The sequence below is a fragment of the Atta cephalotes genome (genome assembly GCF_000143395.1).
Source record: "Atta cephalotes unplaced genomic scaffold scaffold00044, whole genome shotgun sequence".
Taxonomy (NCBI): domain Eukaryota; kingdom Metazoa; phylum Arthropoda; class Insecta; order Hymenoptera; family Formicidae; genus Atta; species Atta cephalotes.
Genome location: NW_012130108.1, coordinates 326,763 through 348,360, shown reverse-complemented (window position 1 = coordinate 348,360; position 21,598 = coordinate 326,763). Strand labels below are relative to the sequence as shown.

The following is a 21,598-nucleotide window of genomic DNA, read 5'->3' as shown; positions in this document are numbered from 1 at the left end:
AGTAGTAGTAGTAGTTAGTTAGTGTAGTTAGTAGTAGTAGTAGTAGTAGTAGTAGTAGTGTAGTGTAGTGTGTAGTGTGTGTAGTGTAGTAGTAGTGTGTGTGTAGTGTGTGTGTGTGTGTGTGTGTGTGTGTGTGTGTGTGTGTGTGGTGTGTGTGTGTGTGTGTGTGTGTGTGTGTGTATGTGTGTGTCAAAATGTTGGTTCGTTTCAAAATAAACAACATTCATAATAACGTATGTACTTATAAATAAATAATAAACTAGTAAATTTAACAGTGGAGTGTCCAATTTGATTTTTTGAAAGAAGAAAATAAAATTTCGTTACAAGTTTAGTAAAACAAAAGCAATTAAGCATATAAATCAAAATAATTAACATGCAGATAAGATATGATGTCGGATATAAAATTGCTTATAATAAATACAATAGCAGTATTATAGGCGGTATTCATAGTCTGTTCTTATTTTAGGATCTTAAGTAATGTCTTAAGATACTAATATGGCTCTCTTATTAGTTCATGACAGCTTAAAACTGTACTTAAGATGATGACTTGAATATAAGATCTGACTATAAATCGGCCTTTGATTGGTTCATGATAGCTTAAGACTGTACCTAAGACGGACTTATATATAAGACTATGAATATCGGCCTAGATTCGATTTCGTTTATCTCTCAAAAAAAACGAGAAATCCAGAAGAATCGCAAGAAATCCATGCGTTTGTTTGAGAAAAATGCGGTGAGACGCGGTTGATGCACGCGTAACCACACTAATCATGCGTGTGCGTTGTTTGTATTACAAACGTTACGACGAGTTCTCTCGGGTGCACATGCATCTGTTAATGTACGCGCGGCGGTGATAAGAACCGCGTTGTATCTCACTGTCTACTGTGTGCGCGACGTGATATTGTGATACGTCGCCTCCGGTTCCTTCAGCCATTGAACTGTTCGCTCACCCGCTCGCTCGCTCGCCTCAATTACGTGGACTACCAACAGTACCAACAAGTTGGAACGAGTACCCATGGATCACTTGCGAACAAATAGATTCGTGGAATTTGCTCAAATTTGAGAGCGAGATGAGGATCATCTCGCGCGCCAAGTTCACCGAATCCTCTCGTGCGATCGTATATCGTCTCTCTCACGAATGTCATGACGTATAATCATCGTGAAAATCTCCCACATTTAAAAAGGTTCTCCAATCTTTTCACACAATAGAAGAATTTATTAAGAATATCAAATCAAATGTTGAGAATAAACTTGTAATTAATATATAAGCATTTCTTTTATTTAAACTGCGCGCTAAATTTAAAATACAAGAATTTTGAAGAATTACATATAATAAAAGGATATAAAAGAATAGAGTTTGAAGAACATTTTGAAGGTAAAAAAAGTTTCACCGTATGAATTTCATGTAAGAATATCTATGAAATGTTTATAAATTCTGTTTAAATATAACGTTACACTAGTGAAAACATAGCAACGTCGTTTTTATCAGAATTATGTAAATTAATTTAAATAATTATTGCGAATTATCATTAAATTTAAACAATCATTATAATTTTTAATATTTTCCACGTAAATATTTATAATTTTTATAATTTTTATAATTTTTATAATTTATTTTTATTATATAGAAAATATTATTTAATGGCAAATTATAGTTTTGCTGCTTTTTTATTCACTATTTATTTTTTAGAAGATGGCATTTTGCATTTTTCGTGCTTTTATGTTAAGATAAGAAAAATCATGTAATTTCCATCCTTTTTTAATAAGTTTAGAGAATCTCCTTAAATCTCTATATCAGGCTGATAGATATTTCATTGTATAAGCAAGTTTTTTTAAGAATGTCTATAAGATAGAGAGATTCGAGAACTTTTCCATCCTGTCCATCCTAATACGCTAAAAAAAATTGTATGACTAATGAAATATTAGCTTCAGATTATGTTCCTAGTAGCAATTCATTGGCGATGCATTGATTAAATGTAAAATATATTGAGCCAATATTCTGCCAATAATCGTGCATCGAAGATTGCGAATTGAACATTAGAATTCGACTAATCAGAATTTTATTTTAATTTTTATTTTAATTTGTTAAAATATCCAAAAATTTAGCTAAATGGAAATAATTTTGTTGAACCATAAAAATAATTATGTAGGAAACTCAAACATAATAAACAATGCTGCAAAAGTTTTGACATTCTACATAATTATTTTGATATTCAAACAAAATTATTTCCAAATTTGTATTTAGGTAAATTTTTAATAAAAATGTACTTTCTATGCAGTATGTAAAATAATACTGTAAAATAATTATTATTGTTTATATATGTGTTCAGAGATTCACGCGATATCTGATAATAGTATTAATTAATTTGAAACTATTAATTAATTATTATTAAACAGTTCTTTCCGTGCAATTCTCAATTGTCAATGTGTAATCAGATGCTGCAAGCTTTACTCGAGCTGTACATTCGTAGACATTTTAAGTAAATATATCCCATCTGAAATTAGTCTGTTCTGCAAAGAAACACTGAAAAGTGCAGCGAATAAATTGTAAAAAGCTGCGCGTGAAGGAAATTTGCGAGTAATGCAGACGTTGAACAAAGGAGACAAGAAAATGCAGTTCGAAGAATTGAAACGTTCCCCTCTCGAACGATCGTGTAATAGCTCGCAAAAATTTCTATTGTCCGCGCGTATGATAATTCAAGTAGAACACATAGAAATCATGGAAATACAATAAGAATATTATCATGACTTTATTTGTCTTATGACTTTATCTACTTATTATCTACTTATAAGTTCACTTTTAAGTGACAAATGACGTCATGCTGTCCTACAATATCATTATGACTTAGCCTCTTATTCCATAACACACATTCTACAATAAGCCATTAGTAATAAATCAGAAGTCAGAAGCTAGAAATTGACTAATCACAGTCAATTATTCTTGTTACATTAGATTGTGATTGGTTGATTTTTAGCTTCTAACTTCTGATTTATTACTGATGGCTTATTGTAGAATGATCATAATTCTCAACGACAGTAATGATGTCATTATTCATATTAGGGAGTTTTTGCAATTTTGACTTCAGATACAGTGAACGCTACAATTATCTTTTTCTTAATTAGTTGTTAAGAAGAAGATGACCTGACCTAATGTTCACCGTATCTGGATAAACGGTATTGCAAAAACACTCTGCTGTCGTTGCGCAAATTCTACATAATAAAAAAAAATACATAACGACATTGTAAAGATATCAACACTGTTAATGGGCTTTCTATAATAAGCTATTAGACTTTGCAATAATGTGGATCCAAATATGGGTGAATGTTAAAGTCACGTTACCCTTTTCTTAATTAGTTGTTAAAAAGAAGATTACCTGACCTTAGCGTTCATCGCATCCGGATAAACAGTATTGCAAAAACTCCCTTATATTTAAGCTTTTAAACTTAAACCGTAAGGAACTGATCAATCATAATCAATGTTAAGAGAATAATCGACTATGGGCATTTTCCAACAGTGTAACTCAATGAATCATTACATCTTTGTTGCTTGCCAATATTGAACAAAGACGAAATGATTCATTGTATTACAGTGTCCTTGCGGAGAAGCGTTTGTGTTCTACCTAGGACAGGTCTGATAATACCATACACAAGGGATTAAATTAGAAAACGTGGCGCGCTCGCGAGATTCCTCCCAACAGTCTCTCGCACGCGACAAACTTGCAATCGATGCATTTACATGTCCTACTTAAGTTATTTATCATCGGCCTCGCAAGTGTCATAATTGTCAATCCGAACCAGCGTTCGAATCGCCGCAAGAAATCCTCCGCGTGCCGCCGCGTTCCAAAATTGCCGATTCACACCGAATCTTTTTCGCGAACGAGGAAAGAAAGCAAAGATAAGAAAAGTAACAAAAAAAAAACAGAAACAAATGCGGAGGTATTTTCACATCGCAGATATGATAACTGGAGATGCATAGATTTGTCGCCGTCCCGCGGAATTGCGAAAATTTAAGCGCACTCACCTCCCTGTCGTCGTCGTCGTCGTTGTCGTCGTGGTCGTCGTTCGGCGTTTCGGTACACGCGCGATCTCCCGCGCTGCGTGAACACTCCGCGCGGTAGACACTCCAGTGGCGGATCTCCGTTGCGTCAGGCGACGAGGAAAACGCGTAAACACGCACGACGCACGCACGCACACACGAAAGTAGGAAGAAGACAGGCACGCGCACGGAACGCGAAATACGCTCCGTCTTTCGAACGCGCGCGCGGACCCGACGAGCGCGACAGCGAACCGTCGGAGCGCCGTCTCGCAGATTGCCGCTTACCCGGCGGAGCACGCGTTCTTTGCAACCTCCCCTCGAGAGACCGTGACACTCAAGATGGCGCCACCGTCCCGGTATCCCCGTCTCGGTACCATTAAAATTTTTATTCATTAAAAAAAAAAACAGTCCTCACTCCTCAGAACGATACACTGTAAAACCCGATGCCCACGATGCTAGAAATCGCTCCGAGATCTCGGACAGAGAAGAAATTAAATTGCATTTGAAATTGGGCCATTCAATCAATGGGAGTTATATAATCGTATAATCATACACATCATATCCAAATACAATATAAATACAATATAAATATTTAAAGGAGAAAAACAGAAGCAAAATAATTAACATAATTTAAGAATCAAAATTAAGCTGTCTTATATGTATGTTTGATATATTATAAATGAAGCAGAATAATGAAAGATAAAATTAATTTTTATTCATCTTCCAATTAAAAAAAAAAGATTTTAAGTTACAGATATGCTCTTATTATACTTACACTATATATATTATGTATTTTCTTTTTATTCTTTAAATTTTTTGCCTTTTTTTAATTTGTATTTATTTTTTGTTTCATAAATGTTTTATTTTTTAATTTTTTTCAGTGTGCAAATCCCGAAATTTAATTCAGAATCTCTTTCTTGCTCCTATATTTTATTCTTTTACAAGCAAAATTTTGGTTTTTTTACGTAAACGGACTTGTAAACTAAATTTGATTTCTTTAATGTAAGTGGATAAAATCAAACACATACACATATAAATGTTTTTAGCTATTTTTTTGGAACGTCAGGGATAGCGGTAATTTCCTTTTTCTATTCTCGCATACTTCTATGTAATAAATAAAATAATTATGGTATTATGGTATTATGCAAGTATATATAGAAAGTGTTATGTAAATGATAATACTTAATTATAATTGATTAAATATCTACAATGAAATACAGCAAAATATTTACAGCACTTGTATTTTCTTAATGAAATTAAAAACATTTATATACAATGGAGCGACGAAAAATACTTTTCACGCTTGTAACACCGGCCTTTCGTGTCTACCTTCTAATGAATCATTAACAAATGCATAACCAGTGCCTCCCTGTAAAATAATAAAATGAATATTACTCTTTGTATTATATGTACTCTTTGTATTATTCTAATACTGTTTATATCTATTTACCCTTTGTAAGGGGACTATATCAGATGGTGTCAATTTAGAATTATCTAAAGGATTAATCCAATCCTTTTTTATCAATTTTTCCACACATTCCATTGTGACTACGTCACCGCTACAAATACAAAATGTTTAAACATGACAAAAATTGTTAATTGTTATTCACGCAACGTTAGAAAATTATTCAAGTCTCTTACGTTGTTTTTATCACAGCGCAAGGGACACTGTTGCCCAATACATCGTGCGTGATAGGACACATATATCGCGCCTGTTTAACGATAAGCGATCTCTTATCATCTGGATCCTGAATCACTGTGAATTTTATCGGAATCAAATCCTTCACTTTCAATGGCTTTCCACTGACAGGACAATAAATAGTCTTGTCAGGTTTCTGTAAGGAGATTTCCTTTACTCCTGGTGTCTTTGAGGGTATCCAGAAACTCGGTAGCATCTTGTTCTTGCCGTTTTTCATATTAGAAACCGAATCTCCATCCGATGTACTGGGACTGCTTGACACGATGGTTTTCTCACCTTTTAAAAAATTTTGCAACTTTTTCAGTTCCTCGTTGACTGTCTGTTCTTGCGATTGCTCCTGTAATAATAAATACAGCGTACATAAATATATCGACTATTCAAACTGTCTGATAATTTCGATAATTTTTAATAAAAAGTAACAAAAGAAATATCATATATCACACTGTAGATATGACATTTGATAGGCTTTTTGAGGTTGAAATTTATCATTCATTATATACAAAAGAAAAGATGTTTTCTATTATATATATATATTTTCTTTAATGACACAAATTGATATGAACATTCTATCTTTCTTGCAGAGTTGATAAAAAACATATTTTAAACAGTTTAAAACATGCTTGATTGATGATTTTAATATGTTTTTTATAATATTCTTTAAAACATATTTACTCTTTAAAGCATATTTAAGAAAAAATATATTTTATTCTTAAAAAAAATTAGTCTTTGTCAATCCTGCTTTCTTGGCATTCAATGAGCAATAGAGACAGAACACTTGTGTCAATTTGTGTCACTAAATGAAAAACACCCAAACATGGAATATGCTACAATAGTACTGGAAGAACGCTTCTGCAATCTGTACATTAGACTTAAATCTCATCTATAATCTAACCTCTTCCTTTTGCTTCTGCTTCTCGTATTCCTTCAATTTCCTCGTGTATTCTTTTTTTTAGTCAAGATATACTCCAATATCGCTTCTTTATCAAATAAATAGCCATCTTTCCTGCAACGATGGATTGTTGATTGTAAATAAAATATGTAAATGTATAGATATAATCACATGTCCATTTCTATCAATGTAGATTAATTTTAATCTCTAATGTTTATAACTAGAAAAAATAAAAATATGTTAAGATATTAGAGATTAAAATAAATAAACATGAACAAGTCATAATAGCAATTACAATAATATTGTCAATATTAACAAATACTGACAATACTGCTCTATATAAGAAAATTCCAAAAATTTCCTTGAATCTTAATAATAAAAATTTCATGGAACTCCCGATTTTTAAAGATAAAAAAGAGATCCCTCAAAATTTCAAGTTTTTGAAGTTTTTACAAATAATAAATACCCTGTGCAAGATTTGTGATATAAGATACTTACGTTATTACTGGATTTCTGCATGGTTGTAGAGTCAAGCAACAACAGTCAAAATCTTTGACGGAGTCCTTTCCTACTCGTTGTGTGTTAGTGCCATAACCTGACGCCGCAGCATCTTTCTTCTTTTCATGATATGTGTATACTGCACCAGCGGTGCAATTCCTCGCATGCCGCGTCATCGCGATCAAAAATTTACAAAGTGATACTTCTCTTTAGAGAAAATATTACTTGTTCTCTTCAATCTTTGAGTTAACAGCTTGTTGGAGCTTGCTGCTTGTTTCTCTTTAATGAAATTTACGTCTTCTCTCCTTGAGGTTATATGATACCTATTTACAAGAGCTCGTGCTATAGATTTCTATATAACGAATATAAAAGAATATAAATTTTCATAATATAGAAAAATCTGTGGCTCTTCTCATACTATTTTTTTAGGTTAAGACTGTTATGAAGATCATGAAACGCAATCTGTTAAATTCTCTACCGCTAATATCAAGTAAAAGCGTTGTTAAAATGTAAATGCAAAAACACACGAAAAAAAACGAGAGTTTTTGACAAAAGATAAAAAATAAAATTATATACTTACTTAAAATGAAGAGCGAGCGATTCATGAATAAAAACTGTTACGTTCTTCCATGATCGGAATGACGATCAAGTGAGAAACTGATTTCTATTCTCTCGTAAGACTTTAAAGCTTTCTATCTTTCGATAATTCCACGTATTTGAAATTTTTCCAATCGCTATGCAAATACCGACTGTGATAATAATTGAGCTGATGATACGACTGTGGTACCTACTCCATTTTCTATCAGTCCATGATGGTTTCCTCCACCATTGTTTCCTCCACCCTCCACCGTAGTGAATTGGAGTGACTCATCTTTCTTCTTTCCATCATGATGGCGTCCATAATGATCGTTAAGTAAACGTATCAGCATGTCTTGCGAGATGTTGAGTGCATTTCGGGTCGTTTAGATTAGACAATCACAAAAATTTTTGAACAGCAAAAATGTTGCGTTATGCTGAACATAAGCATGTTTTTGCAAAAAAGTAGTCAACGTTATTGGTTGAATAATAAGCACTACATTACATATATAGTGCCTATGAGCGCTTGCTGTCCAATGACTCCTGTTAACTGTATTTTGATATCAAACTGCTGTTTTCAACATAGTAAATCTGGTAAGTAGTAATACTGTTTATATTGGCTTTGTTCTTATATTCACTGCTAGTGCTGATCTGCAGCACAGATATGTATTATAGATGATATGTATTATAGATTTTCAGTATTAGCAGTGAATATCGCAACACGAGCAAATTTACTATTGTTACATTAAGTATTTATAAGTTCCTAAATTATATCAAGTCAGTAAGTTAATCAATATTCTGTTAATATTAATCTTATTGATTGAATAATTTCTTCACTTGTAAATAATTTGTATTTTGTTTTTTTTGTTTTTTTTTTGTAGATATTGGCCAATATTCATAGTCGATCAGAAGATAGTCTTAAAAATCCGAAGATCGATCGCTTCTTCAGAAGTTATAGATTGTCTAATAAGATCCGATTATGCATACCATCCAAGTTGGGTTGTTTTTGTTTTAATATGAGGTTGTGTGAAAGCTTTATTATAGCTTTTTATTTATACCAGACCTATTATGCTGCAACACAGTTTAATATCATATTATTTTGTATCTGAGCCTGTTAAATTGAATAAAGATTTTGATAATTAAATCATGTTGTTCTAATCTAATTTATCAGATTAAGGACAGGAAGCACCTTCTTCACCAATATCAAACTACCGATCCTCACAGAGGATCCGAAATGCTCATCTATATTCTATTCTTATATAGGAATTATATCGGAAACAAGTGCTTTCGGGAAACTGAAGAATTATTCGCATTACTAATTTGATTTCCGAATTCGATGAAGACATTTGATAATAAATTCTATTCAAAGGTAAAGAATTAAAATTATGCAATTTGTTAAAATTTTAACAAACATATAAATCAATTAACATAGGCATAATATAACTTTGACAATAAATTTAAATAATCGTTTAAATACAAAGTGATAGACATCGCGTGGCTGATAATTGAACTAAAGTTACACTTGCTAGCGCTACTTATGTCAAATCAACATACATATACATAAGATACGCGATCATTTCATCCTTGTGTTCAAACATTAAATAAGGTCGAAATAATATGATGACACGAACGTTGCAAACATGTGTTAAGTGGAACATACCTCTAATGCATATATAACAAAAAATAGTTTGAATGTGACATATTTTATTATTAAAATATTAATATACAATAAAATACACAGAGATGTATGAGTAACATACTTTCATACTACAAATTTTGCAGCAAATATTAAATAAGTACAATATTAACATTAAAATGAAATATTTAATACATATATTACAATGGTAGGCAAGATAGATACACTATACAAATCTGGAATGCAATCGCTATTAGTTTAATATAATCTTCTTCTTTGCTGTTCTTTCATTTTTGGAATATGTGTAGAATAGACACCTGTATTCTTGTACCTAGAGGTGTGCCATTGTCGTCTATGAGTATCAGATTGTTGCTATCAAATTTGGAAACTTTAAGAACCTGTTGCTGTTTCAATTCAATCAATATATCCTTTTTCTTTTCATCTCTTATAGCAATTAAAATTCTATCATCTGAATAATATATGTATAGCAATGTTTAAATATATTTCCTATAAAATGATAATACCTTTTATATAGTCTTTCATTTATTGTCTTACCGATGTGTTCCATTCTGCATTTGTTACATATGTGTATGATGGTCTACCCTCCATCATAGCTTGCTTCGCTGTTATCCATTACTCTCAATCGACTCAATTTTATCTGACTCACAGGGGTTGAAGTAGAAATGTTTCTGCTTGCAACACTTGACACAGCAAAAGCGACAACATTATCGTTTTAATCTCCTTTTAGGATAATCTGAAACATCATATAATGTAAAAAATTGCATAATGTATTTAATATTACAATAACATTCGTGGCAACATAACCTACCTCTTAGAAAGAAGATAAACGACGTTAGAAACAAGTTAAACGAATTCTTTTTTCTTAGATATTTTTTTATGATAATTACTATAGAATACAAATTTTCTCGTTGATAATTCTAAATCTAAAATTAATTTGGAGTATTTAATCGCGATAACTCTTCAGAGATAATAGAAAGAGATAATAACAATTTTTACATAAACTCAGTATTGTTTAGGATTATCCTAAAAGATTGATAGCATCTTGGCGCACCGGATTGGCCGACGCCAACCAATCGCGTTCATGACTTCGCCACTTCGACGCATTGGATTGGCCAATAAAAAACGGCAGTCATCAAATTTCTTTCATTTTGTTTAGTCTGTTCATATTAGGGCCAATCCACACAAACTTGATAGCTGCATAAACGTGTGCATAAAGAAAATCATCCAATCGTATTTTATGTTGTCTTTATGGCAGAAATGTGATTGGATAATTTTCTTTATGCATATGATTATGCGGTTATGCAGGTTTGTGTGGAATAGCCGTTAGGTCTGTTCTTTTTGGTTGAACTTTTGCATCAATGCATTTTTCTTCCTCTTCGATCCTCCTGAAGAAAAAAGGAAGAAAAATGAACTGAACTGCAAAAGTTCAGTCAAAAAGAACAGGCCTATTGTTGGACTTATTGCACTTACAATGTTTCGGTTTTCTCTTTCTTCAATATCCAAATATATATTTCAAATATATATATCTCCTTTTAAATACAATTTTAGAGATTTCAAGCAACACAAACAGATTTAATAATTTTAATGAAATAGGTTAGGAAACTATTTGATGTAGGCATCCCTATCCACACTTCCTACGCTTTTAGAAAATTGCAGTATTATTTCCTTAAGAATTTTTTATAATTCTATAGAATGTGATGAAAAAACCGAGAAAAAACATAATTTGTAGCTATCATATCTATCTGCTATTATTTCTTCGAAATCATTATTTTCGAACAGATTAAAAATTATTTAATGTAGCATCGCTCCGATTTTAATATATATATTTTTTTTTTAATATTTTCTTTAGATTATAAATCTGTGGAGTGTGACGGAAAATAATAGACAAACATCTTTAATTTGCATATTACAGATGCAGTTGTGCTATTTCTTTATAAAGATGAACTGTTATTTTTAGCGTTACTTTTTATAATGCTTTAATGACGTTGCAATTTTGTACGACGCAATTTTGTAACTAAGATTAAGAATATCACTTTTGAAAAATAACTTGTTCTCTTTATATTTATATAACGTAGAAAATTAAGTCATTCCACTTTTTAAAAATTCACTTTTAAAAATTTGCATTTTAGATTCCAAAATTCTATAGAATGTGATGAAAAATCATGTCAAACGTTTTCTTGCATCATCCATTTTCTTGACATAATTCATTCTAATACTCATTTTTAAATAAATATTATATGCTTTCTACAATAATAAGCCATACTTGAACTACTCAAGTATTAAACCATAAAAAATTTATCAATCATGACTATTCTTTTCACATGACTGTGATTGATTAATTTCTTATTATTTCTTTCTCAAGATTAAGCTTAAGTAATGACTTATTGTAGAAAGTCCATTAAGAATTATCAACGTGCTTCTAAAAATATGCAAATAACTGTTTCTTTTAAACAGCTATTTAAAGCTCCATGAAAAAGATGAAAAAGACTGAATTTTAATTTGTATCATAAAAATAATTTTGCAGATTATATTGTTTCTCGTTTTAATCCAAATTTTAGAAAATCATTTTAAAAACCATCATTTTCAAAAGAAACTGTTTATAATTGATATTAACATCTTGTGCTTAGAAATTTATAAATAAAAACAACTATTATATTCTATAAAATGTGACAGAAAAAAGACTAAATAAGCATTCTCAATTTACGTTTATCGTGTCACAAATGAGATTAGATAAAATAAGATAAAATTAAATATAGTAAAAAAAAACATGTATGATTCCTTTCGTAAAATCTTAGCAGTTTTTGTGAATTACAACTCTTTATTACAAATGTCACTCTCTATACAAGTAGAAAAAAATACATGCTCCTATTTACAGTTCAAGTCAGTTCAAGTCAGTGGACACAGTAAGGTGGCGATTCCTTTATGGACGAGAAAAACGGGCGCGAATGTAACACGATTAAAAAACGCCACCGTCACGCGTCATTCAATATTCAATGATAGAAGGAACTGGAAATGAATCGGGAATTCTCATGAACAATTCATTTTTTTCCCTCTGTCACCTTTTGCCTCGCTCCCATCAGACGAATTGTCATCGTCGTGCCGCTTGTGCTTCTTGCGTTTCTTGCTTTTAGAGCTCTTCTTTTTCCTCTTCTTTTCCTTCTTGTGCTTCTTGTCCTCCTCGCTGGACGACGACGATGAGGACTCGCTGCTCTCCGAGTTTTCGCGTTTCCTTTTACGCTTCTTCCTGGCCTTCTTTTCCCGCCGTTTTTTCCTCGCCACTCGCAGCTTTTTCCGCAACTCGCGCTCCCGCAGCTCCGTCAACGGGGTGACGTAATTCTCGTCGCTGTCCGAACTCGTGCTGCTCACGTCCAGCACGATCTCCTTGTTGGGGTCGATCTTGATGAAATTGCGACACTGATAGGTTAAGTGCCCGGCGTAGCCGCATTTCTTACAGGCTGGTCTCACCTGTTCCTTGCTCTGCGGGATCAGCCGCGAAAGAACGCCGGGATCCATGATTCCCAGAAGAAGATGAGCACAGATGAATCACAGACGGACGATTTCGCGAATCTTCTTAATCAGTCGGTCTTAACCTTAACCTTCTCTTCGATTGTGAGCATATCGAGTGTGACACCGACCGCGTTGGAGCTGCATTATTGTGACGATTATTCCAAGTAATAAATCTAAAAGGAAATCTCTTCATTTGAAAAGGAAATTTCTAGAAACGAAATTGCGAAAACGATGAATAACGATTCATTTCGAAAATATTCTCATTATTATTTTGAATGTTAATTATCACTAAATTTGCTGATGCAAGCTGCAAGTTATAACAATTGCTAGAATAATTTGTGCTTGGAGTTAACAGTCTTTTAATATCCGTGTTATCTACCAATGTAGATTAACTTATCTTTTTTTAAGTCTTAAAACTGGGAAAGGATGAGTTATTGAAAATTTATAGATAAATGTATCAGTGAGAATTATAAATTATAAAAATTATTTATTTAAACAATAAAAATTATATTTTAGAGATTTAATTTTATAAAGTGCTTTTACGTTTAGTGTATAAAAAATAATTATATAACCTTTATTTTGTCCACGAATCATCTTTTTTTAATAAGTGTATGTATGTATTCTTTTCTTTTTATATTTTGTCTTTTTATCACTTGAAATAAAAATTGACGAATTTCAGAAGAAAAATACATATGGAAAAATACATACAGAATGATGTATAAATAAATCAAGCAAACCTTATAATAACCATATCTTATTGCTATAACAATCGAATTCGTAATGAATGAAAAGACGTCATTCTGACATCAAAGTGACAATAATAAATAACGTCAGTTTTACAGGGAAGAAATAAAAAGGAAGAATTCAAGAAATAGGAGGCAAAAAGCCTCATACTCATGAGCATCATTTGTCTTTGTTTAAATATTCGAACGAGGATGAAACGATTCTCAACATTGCAGACATGAATCAGACCTTCATCAAGGCCACTTTACTATCTACGTTTACGGAAAAAATTTTCAAAAACAGTCCCAAGAAATTGGAGAAAACTGAACGAGCCAAAGATATTCCTTCAAGTTTTACGTGTAAACACTTAACGCGCCTAAAATCATCCTCGGCATATCGAGAAGAAGGGCTGGATACTCCAAAGAACGTGGTCGATCGCGTTATACATGAACGCATACATATACGTGCACATAGACGTTGGACGACGCGCGTACGCCCCACCTCTTCGAAGAGCGCGGGAGCTATCGCGATGGTTCTAGATCTTCGGAAAATGTCGTCACTTCCGGCGAACCACATGAGTCACGCGAGCGAGGCGACCAGCCAAATCCGAGCGGACGTTTCTCGCTTGGAAAATCGTTCGCGTCTTGACGCATCAATTTTTTCGATAATTTTTCCAATCCTCAGGTGACTCGTGATGGTGGACGAGATTCCCGCTCGATCCCGCTCGCGGAACGCTTGCTTGATAGAAGGTTCTAGAAGCCGGACGAACTTCCGCCATCGGCGCCTTCTAGAATATTCGTGTTCGACGTGCTCGTTTAAAAGCGACGCCGCGCGCCGCGAGCGAGTCATTCGTTACGGAGCTCTCGTATCAGACAGGTGACAGCTGTTAGTGATTTATTCTTTGCGCATCGTGTGCCCTAATTCGGATTACGATCTCTAACAACTGCTTGCAATACTTGCATTCGGTGTTTTCCCGTTTGAATTTGATTTTGTGGAAAAATGCCTGAGGACGTGAGCATGACGGATGCCGGTGAGGTGGAGACCTTCGCCTTCCAGGCCGAAATCGCTCAATTGATGAGCCTGATCATCAACACCTTTTATTCGAATAAGGAGATTTTCATCCGAGAATTGATCTCCAACTCGTCCGATGTAAGTATCTTAGGTTATCGTTAATTAACCTCGTTTAACTTTCATATAGTCACATTTAGAAATTTCATCCTGAGCGTTCAGGAGCAACAAAAGAATAATTCAAAATTTATAATTTAAAAATTTTTTTACATGGATATAAAATAATTTAAAATTAGAAAAACGAGATTTGAGGAACGATTTTCTTTTTTGGTATATATTTTATATATGAAAATACACAAAGGTACAAAAATACAGAATAATTAGAGGCGTTACACGAAATATTTACTTCATTTTATCCTTGAATTTATTGCTTTTAATTAAACTTTCACGTCTTTTCTATTTTTTTCCTTCAAAATGGAAGAAAAAAAACGGAGATAATCTGTGAGAGAGAGAGAGAGAGGGAGAGACATTCAGATAAAAAAAACCAAGAACCTAAAAATAAAATGAGGAATATTTCGTATAATTCTTCCAATTTTTCTACATTTTAATATTAAAAAAAATTGTGTGCATATTTGTTTTTGTCTAAAAGATGTATAGAATGTTATCAATTTTTATTTAATTATAAATCATCGAAGAAAGAGAACAATGGAAATTGAGATATGTTGAAGTCAGGAATACTCTGTAATTATATTTAAAAAATTCATGCGAGTAATGGAGATTAACAAAAATTTAGTGATTTAATTTACTGCAAATTGTGCCAATTGTGCTCATTTGAGATAACCTGTAAATATTTATTAATTTTTAAAATATTTTTTCAGATTAAAAATTTTTTATATCATTTCTGTGTGATATATATAACGTTTTCTAATTTTTCTTTTTGTTATGTTTGCAAATTTGTAGAAATAAAATTAATAATTACATGAATTTGGAAATAAATTACAAACAATTGAGTCTTGTTGATGACGCGATATTAAATCTTTTATGAATTTTTTTTAGGCGTTGGACAAAATTCGATATGAATCTCTCACGGATCCATCCAAGTTGGATACGTGTAAGGAATTGTTTATTAAGATCGTACCAAACAAGAACGACCGTACCCTGACGATCCTTGATTCGTAAGTATTGATTTTTTTTTTATAAAAATAGGCTTGTTTCCAATTAAAATTTCTGTCATTCACTTTTCTCTACAAAAAGAAAACAAGAAAAAAATAAACGATACAAAAAGTATATTAATTTAATTCTTGTTTCCATGTTAAATTTTCAATTTCGGTTCAACTTACTTTTTATCTTTTTCTAATTTTTAGAAATAGAGAAAGATGAAGAATGAGTTAAACCGAGATTAAAGTTAATTTACATTGGTAAAAAGAGACATAAAAAGAACAGATCCAATATATACATGCAATATGTATATATGTATTAATATATAACAGTTGTCTTTAAATTGAATTTTCTTCATTTTAACAGTGGTATTGGCATGACCAAAGCCGATCTTGTAAATAATTTGGGTACCATTGCCAAATCTGGTACAAAGGCGTTCATGGAAGCTCTGCAGGCAGGTGCTGATATCTCCATGATTGGACAGTTCGGTGTAGGTTTTTACTCGGCGTACCTCGTGGCCGATAAAGTCATCGTGATCTCCAAACACAACGACGACGAACAATATCTGTGGGAGTCTTCCGCTGGTGGTTCCTTCACGGTTCGTCCCGACAATGGTGAACCGATCGGACGGGGCACCAAGATCATCCTTCATATTAAGGAGGATCAGACAGAATATCTGGAGGAGTCTAAAATCAAAGAAATCGTCAAGAAGCATTCGCAGTTCATCGGCTATCCTATCAAGCTCGTCGTCGAGAAAGAACGTGACAAGGAACTGAGCGAGGACGAGGAGGAAGAGGAAGAGAAAAAGGAAGAAGAAAAGGCAGAGGATGACAAACCCAAGATCGAAGATGTCGGCGAGGATGAGGAAGAGGATAAGCCTAAGGAAGAGAAGAAAAAGAAGAAGAAGACGATCAAGGAAAAATACACTGAAGATGAGGAGTTGAACAAGACAAAACCGATTTGGACAAGAAATCCGGATGACATCACGCAGGAAGAGTATGGCGAGTTCTATAAGAGCTTGACTAACGATTGGGAAGACCACTTGGCTGTGAAACACTTCTCCGTGGAAGGACAGTTGGAATTCAGAGCGCTGCTGTTTATTCCACGTCGTGCACCTTTCGATTTGTTTGAGAATAAGAAGAGAAAGAACAATATTAAATTGTACGTACGTCGTGTTTTTATCATGGATAACTGCGAAGACCTCATTCCGGAATATCTAAACTTTATCAAGGGTGTCGTAGACAGCGAGGATCTGCCTCTTAACATTTCTCGTGAGATGCTGCAACAGAATAAGATTCTGAAGGTCATTAGGAAGAATCTTGTCAAGAAATGCTTGGAACTCTTCGAGGAATTGTCGGAAGACAAGGAGAACTACAAAAAATGTTACGAGCAATTCAGCAAGAATCTGAAATTGGGTATTCACGAGGACAGCCAGAACAGGAAAAAGCTTTCAGAGTTGCTTCGCTATCACACTTCTGCATCCGGCGATGAGATGTGCTCACTTAAAGATTACGTTGGTAGAATGAAGGAGAACCAGAAGCACGTCTACTACATCACTGGCGAGAGCAGGGAGCAGGTAGCCAATAGCTCGTTTGTAGAACGCGTGAAGAAGCGTGGCTTCGAGGTTGTGTACATGACTGAGCCCATTGACGAGTATGTCGTCCAGCAACTGAAAGAATTCGACGGAAAACAGTTGGTATCTGTTACAAAAGAGGGCTTAGAACTTCCAGAAGACGAAGATGAGAAAAAGAAGCGCGAGGAAGACAAGGCCAAGTTCGAGAGCCTTTGTAAAGTTATGAAGGACATCTTAGATAAGAAAGTGGAGAAAGTTGTAGTATCTAACAGATTGGTTGACTCTCCTTGTTGTATCGTCACATCGCAGTATGGCTGGACGGCGAACATGGAGAGAATCATGAAGGCGCAAGCACTTCGAGACACATCCACCATGGGATACATGGCCGCGAAGAAACACCTCGAGATCAATCCCGATCATCCTATCATGGAAAACTTAAGACAAAAGGCTGAGGCAGATAAGCACGATAAGTCGGTGAAAGATCTAGTCATGTTGCTCTTTGAGACTGCACTCTTGTCGTCCGGTTTTGCCCTCGAAGATCCGCAAGTACATGCTTCCAGAATATATAGAATGATCAAGTTAGGTCTAGGTTTTGACGACGAAGATACGTCGAACGCAGAGGACGAGAAGATGGACATGGAAGTGCCCACGTTGGAGGGTGACTCAGAAGAAGCGTCGAGAATGGAAGAAGTGGATTAAACTGCGAATTAAATTTACGATAAGACTTGTCGAATATAATATCGAAATCTCGAATCCAAAGACTTTCTTAGATCCGTGAAAAGCGAGACTTTTTTTTTTAATATTCAAGCAGCTCTTAAAAGGTTTTCTCATTTCAGTGCCGACAGAATTAGGTGTTACGTTCACTGTGCTGATCGCTGTATCAATTTTACAGAAATCCTTTAGTTTAGCATACGTGTCTCACACACAATTCTATCGACAAGCTTACCGTTTGATTTCATCGAAACGTTCATTCTTTTACATTTTACGTATCGTGCTTTGTCATTCATCTCGCATTAACATTTTTTTTATACTTTGCGTGTTTTCACTTACATCATTCCATCGGATACCTTAAATTAATTGTAGAATAAAGGTAAAAATATTATGCGCAATAAATAAAAGAAATCGCATTTAATCTCAAAGTATTTTCACCCATATATTCCTACTAATGCTTGATCTCAAGAAATTATAATTTACTATTCTGTAATAATCTTGGAAAGAATACTTCAAACAATATTTGATAAAAATAATTAAATTTATCACTAATTCATTTTTGTAAAGTCATCTAAGCTTTTCATACTTTTAATACAATTTTAAAAAAATATATATGCGAGTATTAATCATTTGTTGGTCTTCAGTATTATTTTTTGCATGGATCATTCTCGAAGAAAATATTAAATTTCGATACATAAATTTAATAAATTTAGGCTCAGTTGCACCAACGTTACTTTGACTTTAAGCAAGACTTAAAATTCTCTCTGTCTCTCTTTCGCTTTAAAAGAGACAGAGAAAGTTTTAAGTCTCATTCAAAGTAACGTTGATGCAATCGGATCTTAGTGATTTAGAATTTCTCTATTTTCTTGACGAAAATATTAATCTTGTCCATTTAAACGATTACTATTATCATCCTATAACTAAATTATTACTTTTGTTAATTGAATTTAAGATAGAAATTAACATGATAGAAAGAATACTTTAAATAATTGATAAAAGCAAATATGAATTATTTAGTTTATTTTTTTAAAACAAAGTTATTTTCGTTAAATTAAATTAATACACACACACACACACACACACATACATATATAAATTAATGATAACATGATATAGAAGAACACTTTAAATAATATTTGATAAAATTAAATAATTAAATTATATTTTCAATTTATTTTTTAAAACTAAATTTTTTATATTAATAGAATATTAAAAAATCGCAAATATCTGAATATTAATCATTTGTTAATATTGTTTAAATTCACATATATGAGATATTTCTGAAGTAAACATATTAAATTTTAATAAATTCATAGCGATAAATTGGAATCTATCATGTTTTCTCAATGAAAACATTACACCGATCCAGAACTATTCACATTAATTAAGTCTAATTTCAGAAATTCATGATAATATTAATTCCAAATATAACAGTAGTATGTACAATCTACTTCGTAGAGTTGTGTGCGTAACGAATCTAAATTCTAAAAAATAAAACAAACCATGCAATAAAGTCTATTCATCGGAGGATATTTAAAATTTAACAAATAAATTATTTTATCTATGTCGTATATGTTAATATATAAATAGAATCGTAATGGTAAGCTGTAAGAAATTAATCAATCCTAGTCGATTATTCTTCTCTCTTAACTATGATTGGCCAATTTCTTACGGCCTGCGATTCTATTGTAGAACAGGCATTAACAATGAATGTTAGATGCCGATAACGGATGTCGCAGTGGCTGTAGTCAAAGTCTTGCTACAAATGCTTTGAAGCGTTTGATGGACCAATTAGAAGAAAGAAGTTTACAAACTGACCAATTAAAAAACGCTTCAAAGCGTTTGCAACATCGCGTTGATCATGCCCAGTGTGAATCCTATATTTCAAGTATAGTATATTTTGTCTATAGTACACATATAATGAATTTTAGGACAGTCGGTGTATATTACATACATTGCATCGTATGTATGTACATTGAATTTTCGTCAAAGATATAGTTCTCAATTTTTTTAGGAAATACACATACATCATTACTTCTATGATACTATTGGGTTATCCGGAAAGTTCGTGCCGATGTTGAAGGAAAATTGAAACGCAGAAGATTTAAATTTTAATATATATTTATTAAATTATATAGATTAGTCGGCACGAACTTTCTAGACAACCCAATACTATAAATTCCGAGTATGATATATTTCAATTCTAATTTTCTTCCCATTCGCGCAGAGTGAACAAAGGTTCCGTATTAGTGCTGCCATTGTGAGGACATAAGTCATGTTCACCAATCACGCGGAATGCGCGTGAACCAATCCCGAATGTCCAGACTCTCTTCTTTTAGGGATACAAAATAATGAAAGACGATCGAAATATCAATCATGAGGTTTTTTATTGCTACACTTGAAACCAGTGCAATAAGTTAAAACAAATGTTTGTTTCAACTTATTGCACTGTGTGTACCAATTCAGAAAGCAGCAATAAAAAACAAACTTATCATATCAATCATGAAACTTTTTTCCTAGGATGAAAAGTGAAAAGTGAAAAATTTCTCCATTAACTTCAAAAAATTTTCACTTTTCACTTACCATCCTAGGGAATCATAAAGTTTCATGATTGAGAGGCTCCGCATAATAAAAGGAACAGGGAAGTGAGTATAAGAAATTTCAATCAATATCAGAAATCATTGTGGAATATACAGTTTCTAACTAGGTTGAAATTGTTATTCTCTGTTCTTTGTTCTCTATTCCTTTTATTGTGCGGAGCTCCTAAGAATTTCAACCTATCAGAAACTATGCATTCCACAATGCATGATTTCTGATAGGTTGAAATTCTTATTCTCTGTTCTCTGTTCCCTATTTCTTTTATTGTGCGGAGACCTTTGTATTCAGTCAGGCCTTATATTTAAGACTTCCTTAAATTTATCTTTAGATATTCTACGAATTATTTCGTTGGCTGCTGAGCATCTAAAGATAAATTTAAGGAAACCTTAAGTATAAAGTCTGAATACTGGCATTATTCTCTATTCTCTGTTCTCTGTTCCTTTTATTGTGGAACCTCTGATACCCTAGTGTCATGATGCCGACTGCCAAGGGGACCGCGTCCCAAGATGGGCCAAGAACCGCTCTCGTGCGCGCCAATTCGAAGGCGGAGCATAGAGTGCGACACTGTGTTACGCGGCGTGTTGTCGCGTGTTGCCACATCACCATCGCGCCCAAGCGCATTTCGTAGCGTGCCTCCTGCGGTGTGTAGATCGCGCTCGCGCCGATCGTAGGCCACTCGTAAGGTCGTAACAGCCGCGATTATACGTGAAGAGGAAACGTAAGATTCCTGCGAGACCTGGGCTGCCTGTCTCTGCCTCGCATATATCAGCCAACATGACAACTCGTCATTCCTGAGTTCGCAGTCTTCACAAGAGAGAGAGAGAGAGAGAGAGAGAGAGAGAGAGAGAGAGAGAGAGAGAGAGAAGAAGGTAGTACGTTACTTTACTTACTTACTACTACGTACGTACGTACGTAACGTAACGTACGTACGTACGTACGACGACGACGACGACGTACGTACGTAC

General features: G+C 33.5%; 3 protein-coding genes across 3 annotated transcripts; 1 reads left to right on the top strand and 2 right to left on the bottom strand.

The window, feature by feature from the left end:
• Window positions 1–5,333: 5,333 nt before the first annotated feature.
• LOC105622364 (nitric oxide synthase-interacting protein homolog) lies at window positions 5,334–7,298 on the bottom strand. The gene is given in 6 exon segments (XM_012203788.1): window positions 5,334–5,405; window positions 5,487–5,595; window positions 5,678–6,072; window positions 6,628–6,680; window positions 6,683–6,738; window positions 7,123–7,298. Coding segments are annotated over 6 exon segments (861 nt in total).
• Window positions 7,299–7,303: 5 nt separating this feature from the next.
• LOC105622433 (protein SREK1IP1-like) lies at window positions 7,304–12,868 on the bottom strand. The gene is made up of 3 exons (XM_012203852.1): window positions 12,415–12,868; window positions 10,160–10,163; window positions 7,304–7,445 (listed from the first exon to the last, which is right to left on the bottom strand). The coding sequence occupies exons 1-3, from the start codon at window positions 12,866–12,868 to the stop codon at window positions 7,304–7,306; spliced, it is 600 nt and encodes a 199-aa protein (XP_012059242.1).
• Window positions 12,869–14,584: 1,716 nt separating this feature from the next.
• Window positions 14,585–18,447, top strand: LOC105622363 (heat shock protein 83). Its single transcript, XM_012203787.1, has 3 exons — window positions 14,585–14,734; window positions 15,650–15,768; window positions 16,118–18,447. The coding sequence occupies exons 1-3, from the start codon at window positions 14,585–14,587 to the stop codon at window positions 18,021–18,023; spliced, it is 2,175 nt and encodes a 724-aa protein (XP_012059177.1). The 3' UTR covers window positions 18,024–18,447.
• The last annotated feature ends 3,151 nt before the right edge of the window (window positions 18,448–21,598 follow it).

Coding starts and splice junctions, on each gene's coding strand:
- LOC105622433 (XM_012203852.1), bottom strand. CDS start 12,868: ATGGATCCCGGCGTTCTTTCGCGGCTGATCCCGCAGAGCAAGGAACAG.
- LOC105622363 (XM_012203787.1), top strand. CDS start 14,585: ATGCCTGAGGACGTGAGCATGACGGATGCCGGTGAGGTGGAGACCTTC. Junction 14,735..15,649: donor TGATCTCCAACTCGTCCGAT/GTAAGTATCTTA, acceptor AATTTTTTTTAG/GCGTTGGACAAAATTCGATA. Junction 15,769..16,117: donor ACCCTGACGATCCTTGATTC/GTAAGTATTGAT, acceptor TCATTTTAACAG/TGGTATTGGCATGACCAAAG.